Source organism: Pseudopodoces humilis, chromosome 4 (genome assembly GCF_049639895.1).
Source record: "Pseudopodoces humilis isolate 2021_Gansu_Grassland_sample_001 chromosome 4, ASM4963989v1, whole genome shotgun sequence".
Classification (NCBI taxonomy): Eukaryota; Metazoa; Chordata; class Aves; order Passeriformes; family Paridae; genus Pseudopodoces; species Pseudopodoces humilis.
In genome coordinates this window covers 56,732,326-56,753,332 of record NC_142203.1, presented here as the reverse complement: position 1 = coordinate 56,753,332, position 21,007 = coordinate 56,732,326, and the positions used below count along the sequence as shown (strand labels likewise).

The 21,007-nt window shown below is 36.2% G+C and overlaps 1 protein-coding gene across 2 annotated transcripts in view; it reads right to left on the bottom strand.

The window, feature by feature from the left end:
• The window catches only part of ADAMTS6 (ADAM metallopeptidase with thrombospondin type 1 motif 6), a 142,460-nt gene that overhangs the window by 67,370 nt on the left and 54,083 nt on the right, over positions 1-21,007 (bottom strand). For both annotated transcript variants that reach the window (XM_005530098.3, XM_088054134.1), the window contains exons 9-11: positions 15,687-15,730; positions 12,220-12,325; positions 1,405-1,551 (exon numbers count right to left, since the gene is read on the bottom strand). In XM_005530098.3, the coding sequence (XP_005530155.1) occupies positions 1,405-1,551; positions 12,220-12,325; positions 15,687-15,730 (297 nt within the window). The remainder of the gene's footprint in view (positions 1-1,404; positions 1,552-12,219; positions 12,326-15,686; positions 15,731-21,007) is intronic.

The window sequence follows — 21,007 nt, the reverse complement described above, 5'->3', positions numbered from 1 at the left end:
TAAAACAAAATATCTATGCATATTTTTTAAATAATGCTAGTGTTAAATATATATATTTATATCCCCTTAGTAAATGAAATTGTATTGTGAGAAGCCTGTATCACACATATATGGTAAAGATGATTTACTCAATTTACAGCTTTAGTTTAGACATTCATCGTAAATACATTAGTACATAAAACTGCGTGGTGCACAGTTCAGAGGTATGATACAAAATACCTTAAGCCTATTACAGTAATTGATGAGAAGTTTTCTTCCTCAGAATAGCACCAACATTAAATAACTGTCTCTGCCCACTGACTCTACAGCAACTCAAGCACCTTGACAGCCCAAGTCAGTGATTCTCAACATCATGTGGGAAGCTACATTTGAACCAACCTAAAGGCTTTGGTCTAGATTAGTCTCTTCAGAAGAGATACAGAAGACATAATCTTATTCTGAAGTTAGATCCCTAAAAGAAAAGGAGATGCTAATTTTGTTCTTAGTAGCCTCACAGTTAGACAATTTGACTGGCTTAAGTCCCTCCCCTAAAAAACAGTAAGTGTCTGAATTACTGAACAACCTGTATTTCTTAAAGGAATGATTGCACTGATGACACTGAACTTGCCAGCTGTTATTTGCCTACAATAAAGCCTATCTTTCAGAATCTAAACATATCTGTTAAGAAGTTGTTCTCAGTGAACTCATGGTATGTACTTGTTTTCAGAATTTAAAACACATACAAGGCTTCATTATGAATCATCTTTACCAATGTTATATATTGATATGAGTACATTTTTGCGAATAACGTATTTTGGTGGTTTGAATTTTTTCATAGTGAAATTTCAGGTAGCAATCTACTTCAGGATAAAAATCACCGCAGAAGTAGAGTTTATCAGAATTTTTAGGAATTAATATAAAGATCTATGCCATCCCCTTCTTCTATAATCTTTATATTCTCACCACTGGTACCAAAGAACATTGATAAGTAAAAAACCCACAATCTGCATGAATAACTTCAGAAGAGTGAAATATAAAAGGATCAGGGCTATAACCACCTTCCCTTCATTATATTCCCTCACATTATGTATGCTTAAAAAGCATGATCCATAGACAAATTCTGCCCTCCTTTATTTCCCACTCTCAGCTTAATGAAGTAATGAGGTATTCATTCTGAGCACTTCAGAATCTTTTGAGTAGATTAAAAACAGTAGAGAACTCTTAAGGTGGTGAATGGACCAAAAGGAGCTTTTGCCATTACATTGAAATAATGCTCTACAGAAAAAAGAGTTTTCAATGGCTCACTATATTTCTGTCTATTCATTATAGAAATGTAAACCATCAGGACAGGTCACTATATCTCTACAATTGATCCCAAAAGGTGTCGATTTTTTGAAAACTTGTTTTTCTTGAGAGATTACTTACTCTAAAAAGCTGGTGATGTAATCCCGACTGCAAGCTGACCAGGAGAAAGGATTGGTGTTTGCTGTAATATGAGCTGCCATTAGCTTTGCTGCTTCATGACCTTTGGTCCCACAGGAATTTCCAATTCCATCATGATTCATACCAAAACTGCTCGAAAGAGTAGGAGAAAAACAGCCCATTACTTTTCTACAGCATCATATATCACTTAAAACATAATGTCACCTTTACAGCGATCATGTTGGACCTAAAAGAACACAGTGCAGGAGGACTTCTAGGTAGAGAGTCAGTTAAGTTCTGTTTAGTTTATTCAGATCTCATAATACAGCACAACAACATAACTTTCTTTTCCTCTATGGATTTTTGGAAGCATTTTATTTGTTTTCTAAAGCTTTTAAAGAAAACATAATACTATTCTTGAAAGACAAATACAGAGCATTCAGGCCTTTATTTGGTATGGTACCTGGATATGGAATATTTATTATAGTGCAGACTCCTGGATTAGTAAAAAAGGAAAAAGAATAGGTGCTGTTGCTGTAACAATACACTATATATAGGCACAGTAAAACCAGTGATAACTCAAGTAGAACATGGGTTTTGCAATTCGTAGGACCATCCTGTATACACACTCCCTCTCTCACATCTCAGTATCTACTCACAGAGGGACTTGAAGCCCTTCTGTTAGAGCTTTTTTTGTCAAAGAATGTCAAAATGAAGACAAATAAAATCAGCAGAAAATATAGTAAGAAACTTCTGGATAGAACTTGGCCAAAAGAGATTTTCAAGAAAGAAATTAACTTTCAAGAAAGATGATTATGACCCTAGTAAAAAATATCCTAAAGAATCCTTATGTCTTAGAAACCTTTTAAACTATAGATCATCAACATATCCTTTAAATTAAAACTGGAAGTAAATTCACAGACAATCTATTTCAACAGACTTTCAACACAGACTATCTTTCTTTAGGACAACCAACAATGTATACGTTATGGGTGTGACATAAATGAGGCACCTGAACAGAATATTTCTCAATAGTATACACATTTCTAAAACTCCACTTTCTTATTCTTTGATTAATTTCCATCACCTGGGGAGAAAAGTTTGTTCCTCATTTCTTATTTTTTTAAATATTAAGCTTTGATCAAATTTACTTCTTCTCGAAGGCTTAAGAAATCAGAGGGGCAGATAATGAGAGACACAGGAATTTCCCTGATAAAGGACAGAGAATAATTGAAACAATGCCAAAACTGATGTTTCAGAATTGATGTTCTGAACTCCCAGAATCATAGAGAGAGGTCTGTCCTTGGAGTCTTCCATATGCTAAAAGGACTGACTCTCTAATTTCTTATTCATCATTAAGGAAGACAAATGTGTTGAGGCACTTAGTTTTCATTTTCATTTAGGACTGATTGCAAGAACATACAAAATGCAGTAGATAAGAAACTGACCTTTTATCAGCTGACAATACCACTTCATACCAGTTCATGCCACTTTCTTCACTGTGAAAGCAGTGGCAGGTGTGTTATATTAATCTGAACATATTGCTCCAGAATGTGGTATAAAAACCCAAGACTTTAACATTACCCTGAACTTCAATACACTGAGTACTATTTCACCTCTTCAAATGATCAAAACAACCTACAAGTTAAAGTGTTGGCAACTATTCCTTCCAAATTAAAAAGAACATTCAGTGAATCATGGATGATTGCTACAGCATCAGGAAGGACTTCGTCATCAAAAAAGCATGGCTGCCTTGCCTATAGGATGTGTCTCTATGGAATACATATTCTGCAGCAATGCCTGCGTGTGTCTGGCTCAGTTTGGGATATCTCACAAATGCAGAAGCCATACACTGTATTTATACACTGGAAAGATCTGACTGACACCTTAGACTGTTCTATAATCAAATAAAGAATGTCCTTTGCTTATAAAGAATAATGCTTTAATCAACTCATCTGAGCAATGTATGTAATGCAATAAAACTTTCAGACCAATGTTAATTTATTATGATCTTTTCAATATCTATTTGTATTAGGAGAGAACTTAGATGCCATGTGCAACAACCTGAACCAGAATTTTACATTGATAAATGTGCTTTATTTACCTGTTCTCAGTGGCAATTATTCCTAGAATTTGGGGTACATTGAGCAGGAACATTCCTTTTTTAAATGATTCTGTACCATTTCTGAAAACAGAAAACCTTATTTTTTAATAATCCCCATAAATTACTCCTTTATAGAAATGAGTTGGATGATTCTTATATTCAGTTTATCTCTAAATTGTGTATTCCATTTGTTAAAACACTTACTGACTTCAGTTCTCTGGGAAATTAAATTTCTATCTTTTGGGCATATAAATAAAAGAACAAACTTCACAGTTTAAAAACTTTCCTTCTACCTGCTCTTCTTGTGAAAAAGATAATGTTGATGACAGTGGCAGTGATATGCCTGATAAAAAGCATGTCTGTGACTGGAAGCCTTTATTACTAATGCACATGGGAACTCCATCAATGCCTTTCCATGAGCCAGTGATATACTTTATAAATATTCATTCACCTAAATCATCTATTCCTTTCCAAGAAGGCTCTTCTACTTGTCCTTGCTTCTGAATTTAGGAGGAATGTGATCATGAGGTGCAGGTAGCTTTTTCTGATGTTTCCAGAAGGGTTTTACAACTACTGTCATAATTTCCAAAGATGGTAGTGGCAGCATGCCATTACAATCCAGTAATTTGCCCTCCTGTGGGCAGGATTGCAGATGGAAACACATTTCTGACCAAATTACCAGTTTTATTTCCATCAGAACATGCTGGTCATATTTGGCCATCATTATATGAAACTAGGTCTTTACAAAAGCATGTTTGCAATGGGATTGGCATGGAGAGGAAGGGAAGAAAGTAAGGAACATAAAAAATTCTTTGTGGAGCCACTGTTACAACTTGCCTACCTTTTTCAAACTCGTTAAACATAGACAGACTGTGTTCCTTTCATTGGCTTAAAAAGCCTGTCTAAAACTACCAGTATAATTTTTTCTTTAAAAGAACAGCCAGATGGGTGAGCACAGACTGAAATCTCCTCAGCTGACACAGAAGTTATTCTATGAACTTCCATCTATCTTTCCACCTACCATCTCAAGGAAGGATGTTTAACCCAGCAGCTCTTGTGTTTTCATTCATTATGGCTCCTCATTTCTTGAGAGCACTTAATTTACATTAAAGAATTGTGGAAAGTAGAAATACTTAAGAACTTTAAAATTATAACTGAAACTCTCTGGCAAATTATCTCTAGTTTGTTTGCTTCTTAAAAAATTCAAAGGCAGCACATCCTAGTAGTGCTCACTGCATGTTTTACTTACTAACATCTGTAAATGAAGAGATTTTTTTTTCCTTTGGCAATCTGTTTTTCCTTATATCTGAAAAAATTATCTGAGGGAATTATTTGTAATACACATCGAACTTACAATCCAACCCCAAAATCACAGGGGAGATAACTAGTGTCAGCTGCACTGAATAAAGAGCAACAGATAAGCAGAGACCCTGGAATATAAGCAGAGGGAAGGATGTGAATATAAACTGCTTATCTACCCTTTCTTTATCTTGCAAAAAAACAGCATTGTAGGTTCCTGCAGTTTCATTTGGTTACTGATATGTTAGTAGTTCTAAACAATGATGGTTATGGCTGCCAAAACACTTAAAGCTGATACACATGAAATTACAGCAGCCATTTTTGTGGGACAGCCAGAATGCTTCCATTCTTATTTACTACCCAGACACTTCAGATTAAGAGAAGACAGATCCACACCAATCTGATTGCATCTCCACACACCTCACTGAGATTTATTTTGTATAAAATGTACTGTATTAGCCCTGAAGCTTATATTAAAAGTGGTACTCAGGTGAAATGCTGTTTCTCAAACAGTTATCTCTGCTATCCAGCTGAAGTACTAATTATCTGCACATCAAACAGTTTCCTAGTTTTCTTAGAGTTTGGAGCATTCAGAAAAGCACATATTGCTAATGTTTCATTTCGCTAAATACAACAGAGAATGTTAGGTTTTTTTGTTTCTTGACAATTCATGAGTTATATAAATTTGGCCCATTGTTTTAAAAGCAGTGTCTTTTATGTTGCTCTACCACTTGTTTAACAGCATTAGGAAGAAGTGTGCCAGAGATAGAATTGTGAGTCAGTGCATTTACACTGTAGGTCAAAGGGGAAAGTATTGGCTCCAATCAAGAAGTAAACTTCTGAGTAACACTGAGAAAACTTCAGCTTTTGGAAATTCAAGATGCCCTGATGGTTATGATAAAGTTCCACTTTAACCCCATTTATTCTTCTTGCACTTTTGTTAAGACCTTTGAAGTGTTACTATATTCAGTTTCCTTGATAAAAATGCTTTGATATTATTCTGAACATATTTCAGATATGTAGAGACAGAATTTTCCCATATTTTAAATATAAACATGTCATATGACTGAGGGATTTTGCCATTTGCTTATAACATTTTATTTTATATTCATGTCACTAAAACTGAAGTCCCAAAGAAAACTTTTTAAAACCTGCAATATTATTAAAGCAGGCATAAAGCAATGTTTCTTTAGCAAAAAAAGACCAGGGCAGGGGATGGAGGGTGGGGAGTGAGAGTTAGAAATAATTATGTATGGTCTTATGTGGCTTGTGGACACGTTTTGGTTAAGATTTTTGGTGGTTTTGTTTTGTTAGGGTTTCTGGTTCTTTGGTTTTTTTGGCTTGGTTTGTTTTTGTTTTATTTCTTTTTGTTGGGTTTTTAAATGAAAAAAGATAAACTGTCCCTAAAAATTCAAGCCATTTGAACTCCATCACTTCTAGACACCTACCAGGAATAAGGATAATGTTTACTGTTTGCTGTTGAGGTGTTCATACCCTGTAGGTTTGAGAGAGACTGCTGTAGTTAAAGATGGAAGACATCATCATCAGAGACAAAACAATGACAACTGAACCAACCAGAGAGCTGACAGGAGGTGATGTTAGTACAATCCACCCTAGCTGTGTTACAACTAGTTTTGAAAAAGCTATTGTAAAGTTTGGTATATGTGTCTCTGTTACCTCAGACTGGAGTATTTTCTTTCTAGCTGTACAAAAAATACATTGCTTGACATGCACTCCTTCTAGAAAACCTCTCACTAAAACTCAGGTCCTGTAATGCACCTGAAGTTTGACTGACTGTGGTGAGTTGACCCTGGCTGAATGCCGGGTGCCTGCACCTCTCTTCCTCAGCTGGGCATGACAGAGAAAATATCAGGAAAGGTTTGTGGATTGAAATAGGGACAGGAAGAGACCACTCACCAGTTACCATCATGGGCAAAATAGATTCAACTTGCTGAAATCAGCTTAATTTTATTACCAATCAAATCAGAGTAGGAGTATGAAAGATAAAAACTAAATTTTAAAACAACTTTTCCCCCATCCGCTCCTTCTTCCCAGGCCCAAATTTACTCCTGAATGGAGAATGGGGGTTACAGTCATTACACATCACTGCTGCTCATTTTGCTCCACACTGTTCCCTTCTCCAGCATATAGTCCCACCTACCCACAGCAGACAGCTCCCCATTAAATTCTTCACCATGAAGAATGAGGTTCCCCTGCAGCTGAGTTAGGTGGCTTTCTGCCCTATGCTCAGCTGCAGGGGAAGCTCAGATCCAGTGCCTTCTCATAGACCTTGGTGTCTGCAGAGTTGTTTACCTCATGCATTCTCACTCATCTTTTCTGGCTGCTGTTGTATAGCAATTTTTCTACCCCCTTTCTAAAATGTGTTATCCCAGAAGCCCTACCACTGTCACTGATGGGCCCAGTGTCCTACTACTGTCACTCCATCCTGGAGCTTCCTGGTATCAGCTTTATGGGACATGGAGGAAGCTTCTGTCAGCTTCCCACAAAAGATACCTGCAGCCTGCATGCCACTAAAACCTGCCCATGCAAACCCAAAGCACTGCTCAGACATGAAGACCACTTGTCAATGAAGAATGAGGTAAAGACAAGCATCTTACGAAAGTACCACCAGATTACAAGTTTTACTCCAGCTCTGAAGACCATTCTTCTCACACAGAAGGAGGGGTATTTATAATATTTTTCATTTTGCATATAGCCTGAAAAGAGACTTTGGAAAGTGCTGAAACTGCAGGAACACTTTAGCTGTATGAACTAATTTCGAGCTAAATACATGCTTGAAATTATCACTGTTCTTCATCTTGAAGACAATTTAGTCAGTCAAACGTTCTTACTATTTCTCACCTTTTTTTATCAAGATATGACTGTCAAACTGTCAAATTTAAATTCATTACATCATCTATAAGTGAAGACAATTCTGACTTTTCAGAAACTATTTTAGCCACCAATCTTATCTTCCACCTCCTTTCATACAGCCCTCAATGGTTGTCTGTCATTAGTAAATACTTTTCTTACTCCAAGTTCTATGGGCAACTTTCTGTCCTAAAAAACAGAAAGTTTTTTAGGACAGAAAAACTTAGTCCACTATCCTCATGTTCTGACATTTCCTTTGTTTACCTGTTTTTACTCTATTTATTCCTTTTCACTCTGTTTCTTGCTTTCCAAATCTCAGCTAACTCCTCCACAATACTGCAACAATGAATGGTAAAATGCCTTTCTTTTACTGATACACCTCCTCCAGTGGAATCTGGAATTCCTTACCAGTTTAATTAAGCATGCTGTACAGCATGCATGGGACAAGCTAGACATTTTAGAATGTCTCCAAATATAAAAGCATAGAGCAGAAAGCCACCTAACTCAGGCTGGGGAATATATAATAGGATTGGATCTTACATCATTCAGCTTGTCCAAGATAAAAGTATGATGAGGCCTGCAAAGAGTCCCTCTCTTCACCAAGAAGAAAAAGTCCAACTTTGCTTGAGGATTTAGGGGATACACACTCAATTCTCACTCCTGGTACAAGAAGTCACTGTGATTTTTTGCTTACCTGAAATCTTAAGCAACTTTGGTGTGAAACATATGATGGTAGGAAAGCAGACATTCTGTAGGTCAAACATAAAAATTCAGTTTTCTAAAGAAACCATTCTGAAGTCTAAAGGGCCAGCTCTGAAATGTATCTAGTTCACACAAGTACTAAGAGTAATACAAGGCTGTTCTCTGAATCACTGCTAGGGAGAAACAAAAAATGTTAGTTTCTCCATTGTTTATGCCCTCAAGAAAGAAACAATCACTGTGTACCACCATCTTCAATAGAAGTGCTGGTTATGAGTCTGAACTGCACAGAGCTGAACAGTACCAAAACTGGGTTATATACATACAAACACTACAATTGGTAATGAATGGAAGCCAAAAAAATTTTTTTACAAAAACTGTAACTAATTAACAGAAGGTATGACTGACTGTTGCAATCAGACTACCAATTCCTTTAAGGTTTCAAGAACTACTTTCCTGGGATTCTTCAACCAAATGGAACTAATTTGGATCAATACAGGTTAAATGAGTTTAATTTAACACACTATGATATACAGGAATTCAGACTGAAGGATCTAATGACTCCTCATCACTCTATAATTCAATAGAGTACTAACAACAAGTAGAGCCACACTTCCATCAGGGAAGCTTATATATCGAATTTTGGAGAAACTTTGGATAACCCATCAAAAAATATGTATTATCATAATTGTTCTCTTTTAATCCCTGACGAATTTTGAGCCTCAATTCAAAAGTTTTTTTAAAAACTTGGTATTCCATACCAACTATACAACTAATAAAAACATGATCTTTCAAAGTGCAATTCTCCCATTGCAATCTGTAGAAGGCTACCCAGAAAAGCATTTCTCCTTGAAAACTTGAGAGACTGATAGGTTGATTGTGATTATAATGTTCAGTCATACCTTCTGTTAAATATTTATTGGGGTCATTTCTTTTTGCTTCTGTTCCTCACCACTTATAGATTTTTTATATGTATATTCATCAATCATTTGGATGAAGGGGCAGATGCCTGCTCAGCACATTGGAATGGCCAACACCCTGGAGTGCTGTGCAGCCTATCTGACCTTGGCAGGTTGGAGAGATGGACAAAGAAGAACCATCTGATATTCAGCAAAGACAAAAACAGGGTCCTGCTCCTGGGGAGGAACAATCCCAGGCACCAGCACAGCCTCGAGCTGACCTGCTGGGGAGTAGCATGGAGGGGAAGGATGTGGGGGTCCTGGTGGACAACAAGCTGTCCATGAGCCAGCAGTGTGTCCTGGTGGCCAAGAAAGCCAATGGGACTCTGGGGGGCATTAGGAAAAGCTTTGTCAGCAGGTGGAGGGAGGTGACCCTGCCCCTGTACTCATCCCTGATGAGGCCTCACCTGGAGTGCTGTGTCCAGTTCTCGGCTTCTCAGAACAAGAGAGACGTGGAGCTGCTGGAGTGCAGCCTTAAAAAAAGCTGACTGAGAGGGGACCTCAGCAGTGCCTGTAAGTATGTGAATGGGAGGTACCAAGAGGATATGGAGGGGAAGTACCAAGCCAGGCTCTTCTCAGAGGTGCTGAATGATAGGACAGAAATGATGCACAAATGTTCCACCTGAACATAAGGAAGAACTTCTTTACTGTGCAGGTGACTATGCATGGGAATAGATTTCCCAGAGAGGCTGTAAATTCTTCCTCACTGGATACAACTGGTGCTATGAGCTTTAGGATGACCTTCCTTGAGCAGGGAGATTGGACCAGATGACCACTGTGATTCCTTCCAACCTGACTCATTCTGTGATTCTGTGTAATTGAGCACTCTTTTGTTGTATGTTACATATTCAATGAAGATGTGTCCTTTAAATGCTTCTATTTTTCACTTAACAATGAAGTCAATTTCCTGTTCTAAGTCTGAAAAGAGGTACAGCCAAAGAAAAACGTTTACAAGGCTCTCAGAAACAATTATTTTACTCACATATGCAAATAGTGTCTAGTAGGTACTGGAAACTAGAAGACTGAGAGGAAATAACTGTGACATAATTGTGGAGGCATTCAATCACTGTGTGGGTAGAATGACAGATGATATTGTGGCTATGATAAAACATAAATCTTGAAGATTTTTTTGTCCACATATTCTTCACAGGTTTTACTGATGATATCCACATGGCATATTAATTCTTAAACCCAAACTTGTAGTGCAACTTTCTTTAATAACTGTGCAGTTAAAAAAATAAAAGCTAAAGGAATGATTTCTGCATCTTACTAAAACATCATTTGACATATCTTGCCATCTCAAGAATTAGCTGAAAGCCTCAAAGAGCTGAGATTTCAGAATTTTAAAAGACCTTCTGTATAAGAAGCCAAAAGATACCGAACACAGAAAACACTGATGGCAAAAACTTTCCTATGATCACAGAATATACACTATTATTATACTATTTTTTTTTTGGAGTCTAAGCAGTCTCTTCAAACTGTCAAAGTCTAAGCTCTTCAAATAAATTCTGGTCATCATGCCATCTTGCATGATAAAATTTTTACATATATTAAATAATATTCTGTATCTCTGGAATAACATATACAGAACATATACAAATATCTCAAATGCACGTGCCAAGTGGATAGTGCCAGACTCGTTCCAGTGGTGCCCAGGAACAGGACAAAGGGCAATAGTCAAAAATTAAAACACAAGTAGTTCCACTCAAGATGAGGAAGAACTTCATTATATTGAAGGTGGCAGAGCACTAGAGCAGGTTCCCTGGAGACGTCATGGAGTCTCTGTCTCTTGAAACATTCAAAAATGCAGCTGGACATGTTCCTGTGTCACCTGCTGCAGGTGACCCTGCCTTGGCAGGGGTTTGAATGAGATGATATCTAGAGGTCCCTCCCAACCCTATTAATGAGGGGAGGGAGGATTTAAAAAATGTATTTTTAAATTTTATTATTGTTCAGATATCGTACAATTGTTTTTGAATTCTAAAATTCATCTACACTAGATGTGTAGGGGATTTTTAATACATAATATAAATGAGAGCATAGTTGCTCAGTGATTATCTAACATAATAGGTGGGTTAAAAATAACTGTTTACTTCCAACTCCTTTTTTTCTTTTTTTTTGATCAGGAGATTGCTAGCTTTCATTTCCATCAGCTAGTGAGTGGGAAAGCATGTTATCCATTACTCTGTATTGGTCAATCCATGCACAGAAGAAAGGTAACCTCTTGATAAAAGAAGGTGCCCAGTCTTTTTAGAGTCATCACAATGTACTCATACTGCTGCCTTTTGACGGAAGGCCTGAAATATTTCCAGACCAAACACTACTCAGATTTTATCAATGTCATAACAATATACTCTTTAAAACCATATGCTGATACTTTAAATGTAACAAGTGCCTATGCCTGTTTTATATTGATCATGCTTGAGTGAAACAGAACTTAAAGCATATGAATATTGGCAACAGAATCAATGTTTCAATGATAATAATTTCAATTATATTAAAGACAAAATAAAAGAGAGCAAAAAAATTTTACCTTTTAACCATTTCTCTTTCATACAGAAAGGCAGAAAAAATAATGGGGGAGAAACTATTTTCAAAGCCAAATATTTAAAAATAAGAAACAGAATAGGAAGGTTGTGAGTCAAGTCTCAAAAAGAGAGATTTAACTGGAATCTGAAATCAAAGGGTAGGTACAACGAGTCTTCAGTTCCAAATTTAAAGCCCCTGGTAATACATACTAAATAAAATGTAATGCCACTCATGAATATCATATACAATACATGGAACATCAGAATAGAGATGATTCAGGAAAAAAATTATATTGATTATTAACTAATATTAAAAAGGTGATAAGTTAAAATGTATTCTTATTTTAAACTCACTCACTTGTGACCAATCTCATGTGCAATGGTAAAAGCTGAACCTAGGCCAATGTCTTCGTTAATGCTGCAGCTCCTTTCAGGCTCACACATTCCAGCCACAGAGGCCAAGCCTGAATAAACAGAAGGAGACACAAAGGGTCATGCCAAGGTGTTTCAGTCTTAAAAGCCCTAGTTATAAATGCCTGGATTCTTTTTAATAACTTCTATGCACAGAAGGAGCAGTTGGCAAAAGGTTAACTTTCTAGTCATTTGCAAAATCACTGGGGGGAATTTCACTTTGCCGGCTAGACATTAATATTTTTTGAACTGCAGTCAGTGCTGGAAAATGTCTAGACTAGGGGTTAGATTTATAAATTTTACTTCTGGTAACTTGGGACCACCTAGTAACTTGAGCCAGGAGAGGGAATTCAAGAAAGCATTTCTACTTTAACATTCTTGTGCCTGAAGAAAGCAAAATGTATCCACATTATTTTTCTAAAGAAATCTGTTTAAGTTTAGTGGGTTCATAAAAACATACAAGCAACTTTTTTAGCTATGAAAAACCTCACATGGTACATTAAAAAAAAACTAAAAAAACAAAACTGAATGCATCAGTGAAGAGAGAGGAGACATGTTAATAACAAGCATGCATTTAAACCATGGAAGTCTTTTCCATTTATCACCTATCATCTCCTGGCATAAAAACCTTATTGTGTTACAGGGGCTTTTAAAAACTTTCTTCAGAGAGAGAATACCACTAGCATTTACTGACTATGGCTCTTCTGTATCTTATACATTTTTCAGCAACAGATTATTACAGAACATACTGCAGTCATAATTTAGTGCCTTTAGAGAAAGCTTTAAACATCAGGTTTATTTAATGTATTTCTCCCCTAGAATTTCTTATCTGAAGGAAGCAGCAAACCTTTCTTTAAGGAAGCTACCAGCTCAATTAACTACATTAAAAAAAAAACAACTGAAAAACAAAAACAAAAACAAGCACAAAAAATCAAAACAACCCCAAAAATAACAACCAGAAAAATTGAAAAAGCTTAACTTTGTTTGAGAGATGAGGGGAATGGAACAGGGAGTGGAGAAGAGAGAAAGCAAACTATTCATATGAGCAGAGACTTCAAATTATTCTCTTTGGACTATCAGTAAGGAAGTAATAATGTGACAAATGTTTCCTGCTGTGTCCACATTAGGAATTAATTTGAAGCCATAGGAGTGAATCAAGCAGTGAAGCACTGATGTTGAAGCTCTTTGTGTATCTTTGCATGCTGGTTGAATCCTGTACACTGAACACCACTTGTGGCTCAAAGGCTCCTGAAGGGAAAAAATATTGCAGGGGTATCATGAGAACATGCCCCATAGGCGATCTCAGGTCTCCTGTAGGCACATATAGAGGATTTGGGGGCTACGTCTTCCATGTTTCTTCCCAAAAAATCTAGTTTGGACACATCAAAACTACTCTGATAGCCAAACTGACATGGGCAAAAGCTGACAATGTGTGTCTGGAAAGTTTGCAGTGTGGAACCTGCAGAAAATGCAATAATTGCAGTTCAGCTATGCTGCTCTAATTGAAGAAATTCTGAAGACCATATGGCAATACGTATCTATACAGCTATCATGTTCCCCTACAAAGTCCACCATATTTGGATGATAAAGTCATTTCCATCTTCAGATCTTATAACTGAAGGCTTGCTTCAGCAAATTAGAAGACCAGAGTAATATAACTCAATTACCATGCTTGCAGAAAGTGACAGAGATGAAGTTAAGAACTCAGTCAGTGACTCAGACTTTAGAAGGACTTGTCCTTCACTGAAGCCACAGACACACTGCAAATATGCTTGAGATCTATCTTTTCTAAGAGGTTTCATGAAAGGTTCCATGCTTCAGGTGTCTAAAATAGGATACAGATGCTACATGAAATCTTTTACTTCTGTGTCTTCCTAGAATAGCAAGTATTCAGATTTCTTTTGACCTTCTGAGACCTCTCTGTGACTTTTTTTCAGAGACTCCTTATATATATGATTAACTTTAGTTATTGGATGTCAGTGTGACTCAAGCATATCAAATGCCTTGCAAAAGAGGACTACAGGGCCTTTTCTCCAAATCAATGCCTATAATGCAGAAAAATGGTCATGGTTTTGTTGCCAAGATGCCTATAAGAGTAAGTTGGAACCGATACCATATATGACTCTTATTTTTAATTTTTTTAAATTAACTTTTTTTTAATGAAATATTTGCCAAATCTCTCCTCTGTTATACTGGATTCATGTGAAGCAGAATTTGCTTTTATGCCAAAATCTGACAGAGTAAGGACTAGTACACTAATGATCTGTGTTAAAAGTATCATAAAAGTATCAAATAGTTCATGCATGAATGCATGAAAGCATTTTTTTTAACACTTGCACAACCACTTCTAAGACATCATCTCTTCAGTTTCATCACCTCCAATGTCAAATAAAATCAATTACATTTAGAAATTTATCAGCATGATTTGCCTTTTACTAAAGCATGCTGTGGGTTTGTTTATATTTATAGCAGGCAAAATTCTGGTACCTTTCCCCATGTAAACTACACCCCTCTGCTAGAAGCATTGTACTGATTTGCAAGAGACTTACATAAAAAAATCAACTTGGGTTAAGGCTATCAAGCACACAGTAATATAGGGAAATACAGCAAATACAATCAAGAACCCTGACTGAGAAAAGTGTTAATAATATGAACTAACGGAATTAGAATTTTGTCTTTAATCACCTGCAAGAAAGAGGCTTATGAAAGGATGCAAACTGAAAAAACATCTGAACAAGTGTTATATTAGTCTTTGAATAATGTTCCCTTTATATGTTAAAGCACCGTTGGAGGCAACAACCTATAGTAAGAGGTCATCTATAGCTATTTATTTTAGCAAATAACTTCTGGTCACATATTTAGGTATGGAGAGAATAATAGCTCCTCATCCTTAATCTAAGGTTGCCATGTGCACTTCTCCATTGTCAAAGCACTGTTTTAAGTAGTTTCAATGTTGTATTTTCTATCACTGTGCTATGTTTTCCTAAGTCTTTGAAAGGAAAAATATGAAGATGTACTCGTGTACAACACAGCAAGAGTGTAAACCTCAAAGTCCATTTATTTTGTAAGGTTTATGGGGATAGGTCTGTTCTTTAAACTAGATTATGGACACCAGTAAATGGAAATAAACAGCAAGTTCTCTTCTGTAAGAAGTAAAATTGAGTCATCTGCTAGGTTTTATCAGAACTACAGCTATCAGAGATGAAATACACAGCACCGGCTCACAGAAATAAAACTTCCAGCAATGTATCAAAGCCAAAATCCACCTAGATTATCTTTTATTTTTCATGTTTATAAAACTACAAAATTTTTAAAGTACAAACTTAAAAAGATCTAATCAGTCAATAAACCAACAGCTAAGTATAAAGCAAGGAAACAGCAAATATGAGGTGAAATGTCTCTTTATAATCTTACCCAGTGTTCCACAAGGCTTGTTTTTATAAGTGCAGATATCATATCTGTTAAGAAAAAGAAGCAGATAAAGAATGTCAGTGAATCACGTTTGTAAGATACTTTGTATATTTATCACATATCTGTATCATAGTCCAAGTTGTCAGACCGCAATCAGTTTAATTATGTGCAGCCAGCTGGTGTCGGCATTTTCTACACTCTGGTGTAAACCACAAGCTGCAGTACACTCACAGCCGCTGGCCTCAGGCCAGTGGGACACCTGCCAGCAAGAAAAAAATGGTTAAAGTGGATCTTTGTAATCACTAGCTCCATAAAGCAGTCTACCATTCTGTTAGGAAGTTACAGCAGTATGGCTATAGACTGCTACTGATTCTTAAACCCTAAGTTTTACTTATTTAGCCTCCTATGGTCTCACACTTATCAACTAAACAATAGTAAGTTAGACTTTGATTCTAATTAAAAAACTGAAATCTTAATTATTATACCATTTTTTAAAAACATCTTATGAACTGTCATTTTAGTGCCCTTCTCATTGTCCTTCCATAATCATAGTGCAAGAATATGTGGTAACAAACTAAAATTAAGAACATTTCTGCAAAAAGCTAAAAAATTTCTTTAAAGGAAAATTTTTGTCATTGTAGATACAATCATTCAAATACAGAAGCTAATGAGTTTTTGAGTAATTAATATGTAAATACCTGGAGCTACCATGAAATTAAAACATTTTCTTAGGCATAGCTTTTACAATAGCAATGCACATGCAGCAGCCACTTCATTAATTACATCTTCATATTTTGAATGTGCAATCCTATAATATGGATAATATGGATAGTGATAAAAGGACACTCCCAAAATGGTATTGATTTTTATAAGGATTTATAGTGATTTCCTTGATTTCTGAAGCATAATATGCTTCAGGATAATTTCTACTCTTTAGAAAGGCAAGTGAGGAAAAAATATGAAAAGATACCATCTTTATGCTTTAGTTTTAAACCCAAATAGTTACTAATTTCAGGCCACCAGACATTTTCTGTTAAAAATACTGCAAGGTCTGTTATCACATAGGAGTCTGATCACCAGATATATACCTTTTACTGCTAAAAGAGTTATGGTCTGTCTGCAAGCCAAATCCATGGACAAAATAACAAAGCTTAAAATATGGAGCAAATCCAGCTAACTCTCTATGCATGCAGACTGCTGTGACCACATGGAATTCCTTTGATTTTTAAAGGGTACTGAGTGTGGAGCAGTTTCTGGGATTAAGCTATCATTTTGAATTTAAATGTTCATGTGCACTAATTTCATCAAGGTGGTTTAAATGTGCACTGATTTCCCATTTGCTGTCTGGAGGAGGGAAGGTAACCAAATCAGCATTCTTATAGAAAATATTCTTATAAAAAAAAATCCTTATTTCTCTTGGAATATAATCATTGAAATGTCCCTAGGTTTCAAGATGACACAGATTCAGAGCAAAAGGATTTTTACCAAACGTTTCCTGCCTTTTACATAATTACGGAACCAAACTTCTTATTTCTGTGTTCAGGACAATGTCTGAACACAGATCCTACTGAGGTTCTGGGCAAAATTTGTTCCTCAGAGAAAGCAGACTGCTCAGTCTTATTTAGTGAGAAAACACTAACTAAATTCTTTAGAATGTAGTTGAGAACTGAATGGAAAAAAAGTATCGGGAATACACAAGTCTTCTGCTTTTTAATATCCAATAGCAATATGGAAAAACAATTCAAGATATACATCCTTAGATAAAATGGATGCTTGACAATAAAGCAAATTCCACCCAAATCAAGTAAAATGTTGTCACTGACTTCAGCAGATCTGAAAACTTGCCTTATGGCCTGAATCAACTTACTGTCCTACAGGCATGAATCTGAAGTTACTCCTCACCTAAGGTTCAGTTTCACAAAGAACTGTGACAGGAGAGAATTATATGAATTAAGTCCCTTTTTTCTGTTTGTTGTTTTTTTTCAAAAACAAAGACCACAGTATTCTTCAGTTTCTGCTGGGAAGTGTGTGTTCTTCATTATGCACAAGCTAGTATTTTTAAGAAAATATGATGGCAATGAAACTTAGATAATAAAACTAGAGAAAAGATAACTTTATTTTCTAATACACCAATTATTTTTGCAAGAATATACCTTGTAATAATATGTTCTAAATATGCCATCACTAAATATTCAAATTTTATATACAATTATTAACTTCCTGTAAGGATATTCATACACTCTCCTAGAACCCAGTTTACCAGGAAAAAAAAAAAAATTAACTTTTGAACAAATTTTCAGTGTCCAGTGACTAACTCTATCTACGTCATCTTCCAGCTCCATTATTTCATCTTACTCTTTCATATGAATGGTTTCTACTTCTGATTTGGCTGAAAGCTCACAGCATTCTTAATTCAAATTGCTTGCTTCCATCATTTGCTTCCCTATATGATTTAAAATCAGCCTAACTTGTCTTTTTTGTTGTTTTGACACCATTTAACTTTATTTTGAACCTTCAAGGCATCCATTTAGTTATCAGATGGTGAGTTCCAAATGCAGAAGACTACTCATGTAATACTTGACAGATAGTAATTTTAGGCCAAGAAACTCCTGAAAATACAGATCATCACAACTGCCCATGAGATTAGATAGGTCTAATTGCTATGGGGGAAAAAAAAGAAAAATAAAAAAAAAAAAAAAAAACAGGCAACCCACAAACAAAATAAAACAAAAAGCTCACACCTAAAAATGCAGCACAAGGTGCAGTTTGATCACCAGAAGCCTAGTAAATACTTCAGGAGCTAAAAACACCCAAAAGGTAGATTTTCAAGCCAACAATTATCTCAACCAATAATTAAATATTATGACAACAGTCACAATTATGACAAACTGCAAAAATGTTGGTTCAATTCATTGACAGGTGGTGTAAGAGGGACATCACACAAAAGTTGAATGAAAAAACACATAGGTAAATAACTTGAGATAAGATGGCAGCCAGATAATTTTGAGACATTTTGAGACAGCCAAGAAAAATTTGTGCCCAAGCCAAAAATGAAGATCATATAACTCCTAATAAAGTGGGTGCAGTGCCTCTGAAATGTGACTACACTGGGGAAGTGGAATAGAAAAGAGGTTGGAGGGAAGATGGCTGATTACATGGCCATGCCTGCCCTGAAGAAATCAGAAGTCATTTCATGAGGCAGATGGGGAAGAGGCCTGTGACTGCTGGGCATTCCTGTGGGGCTGCTGAAGAGCTGCAGCAGACAGACAGGAAATGCATGATGAATGTACAGCTGTCACTGACAGCTCTGACTGACACATCAGCCAGAAGGAAACTGCATAAACAGACCAGTATCTGTTCAACAGGGTGGTCAAGGACTGGAACAGCAATACACTCCTGTCATGCCATGGATCAAACAGCAAGAGATAGTGCACCATACCAGGACACTTCAAAAAGTAAAAATTCTGGTCTTTTTTGGCAGGATATACAGGCACCATGCTAAAATATACTTGCACACTGTATTAAAAAGTGAAAGGGATCACACTAGACACTGAAATTCTACTATCAAGCTGTTTTAAAACTCTATCACAATTTTTTAAGAAACGTTCCTTGCAAAGATTTGGCCCATGAGAACAACAGATCTCAAAGAATTCCCATGAAAAGTTGTGGAGATGGCCACGATTATTAACAGGCAAAACACACGAAACAAACTGGTTTTTGAGAAACCAGTTTAGTATTGTGTACACAAGACCTGTGCCAGTGGTACTCAGTGCAATAAAAAAAGCCACTGACATGTTTATTTAATGTATTAGCGTAGATGTAAGCTACAGACCATCGCTTCAAGAGGTGTCTCTTATCTGTAACTCTAACCTGAAGAAAAATCCATTTCCTTTGCAAATCTGATGACTGGCATGATCCTGATTATTTGTATAGGACACTTAAGTCAAAAAGATAAGAAAGACAAATTCTCTGTGAATATTGTAAACACTGCACAAACTTGTCAGGTAAGTTATCTGCAGCTATAGTCAATCCCAGGCACTTTAGGGGAATACAGCCATTTGTCTCCTGGTACACTGCAGAGAAAGGAGAGAAGATTCTTCCTGATCTCTGCAAACTGTCAGTTTTGAGGCCTAATGCATGCAGTTGTGCAGCTATAGATCACACAGAATTCCATGGTAGCAAGCGTATTCCACATTAAAAATAAAAATAAATAAAAAGTAAAGAGGCATACTAACTCACAGATTTGATTATAAGAAAGCATCACAGTGATTCAATCATGCCCCCACCCACCCTTAGCATTAAAATGTAAGCAATTTATTCTACAAGGTAGAGAAGTTAAAAAACGCTCCTTAAAAGTTTTTCAAGCTCACATTAAGAATTGTTTAGAGTGTAATTTGAGAAAAACTGTCTTGGGTTACCCAGTTATCTGCCTCTCCCTCCACAGCAGTCATTTGTGAGTGTTTGCAAAGAAAACAGGACAGCTCATACCTTCCCTGATAGAAGTCCCCAGCTCTGTGGCTTAGGGTACTTCAGAGACAGAGATTGCATCTTATCATTTAATTGATTTTTCTTTTATTGCTTTCAGCCCTTCTTCTTTGTTCTGAAAAAAACCCAAATTGTTTCAGTGTCTGTCTGGGGGATAGAGTTATGCCTTTATGAGTAAAGTTGAGTCCCACTGTTTCAGTAGAGCTGCTTCCCTTTGAAATCACTTTCTAAATTTTCTTTTAAATTATATTAGTATATGGGATTTATCAGCATTGTACCATTACACTGTGGGCCTTCTGTTACCACCATGTACATTCACAGGCTTTTTAAACTTTCTGAAGTGTGTGTACTACAGTTCAAAAAGTTATTGTAACAGTGGCATTAACAGTAGTAGATACTAAGGCAAAATGAATTATTTCTCCTTACATGTTAATGTGTATTTATAAATTCAAGGATAACATTCCCCTTTGTACCAGCCTCATTATCCAAATTGGCCCATTAACTGAAAAGTGTCTCTATAAAACACTATTATTGCTAGCTGTATGTTACTGGAAATGTCCAGTGTGCCAGAAGGGACTATTTGCATCAAATTAACAGTGAAACAGAAATATACCTGTTACAGGATTGGAAACGTACATGAATACTAGTACAAGATACAGTTCTAAAAATTTCATTAATCAACAAAAATAACCCACACATTATCCTTTACTGAAGTACAGTAAGTGAGTAAAGCATAAAAACTCTTATTAGAAGAGCAAACTGTTCAAAATCAGTATGAAACACCAGCAGTTCTACCTCTTATACCAACTTACACATACATCAAACTACTCCAAAATTAC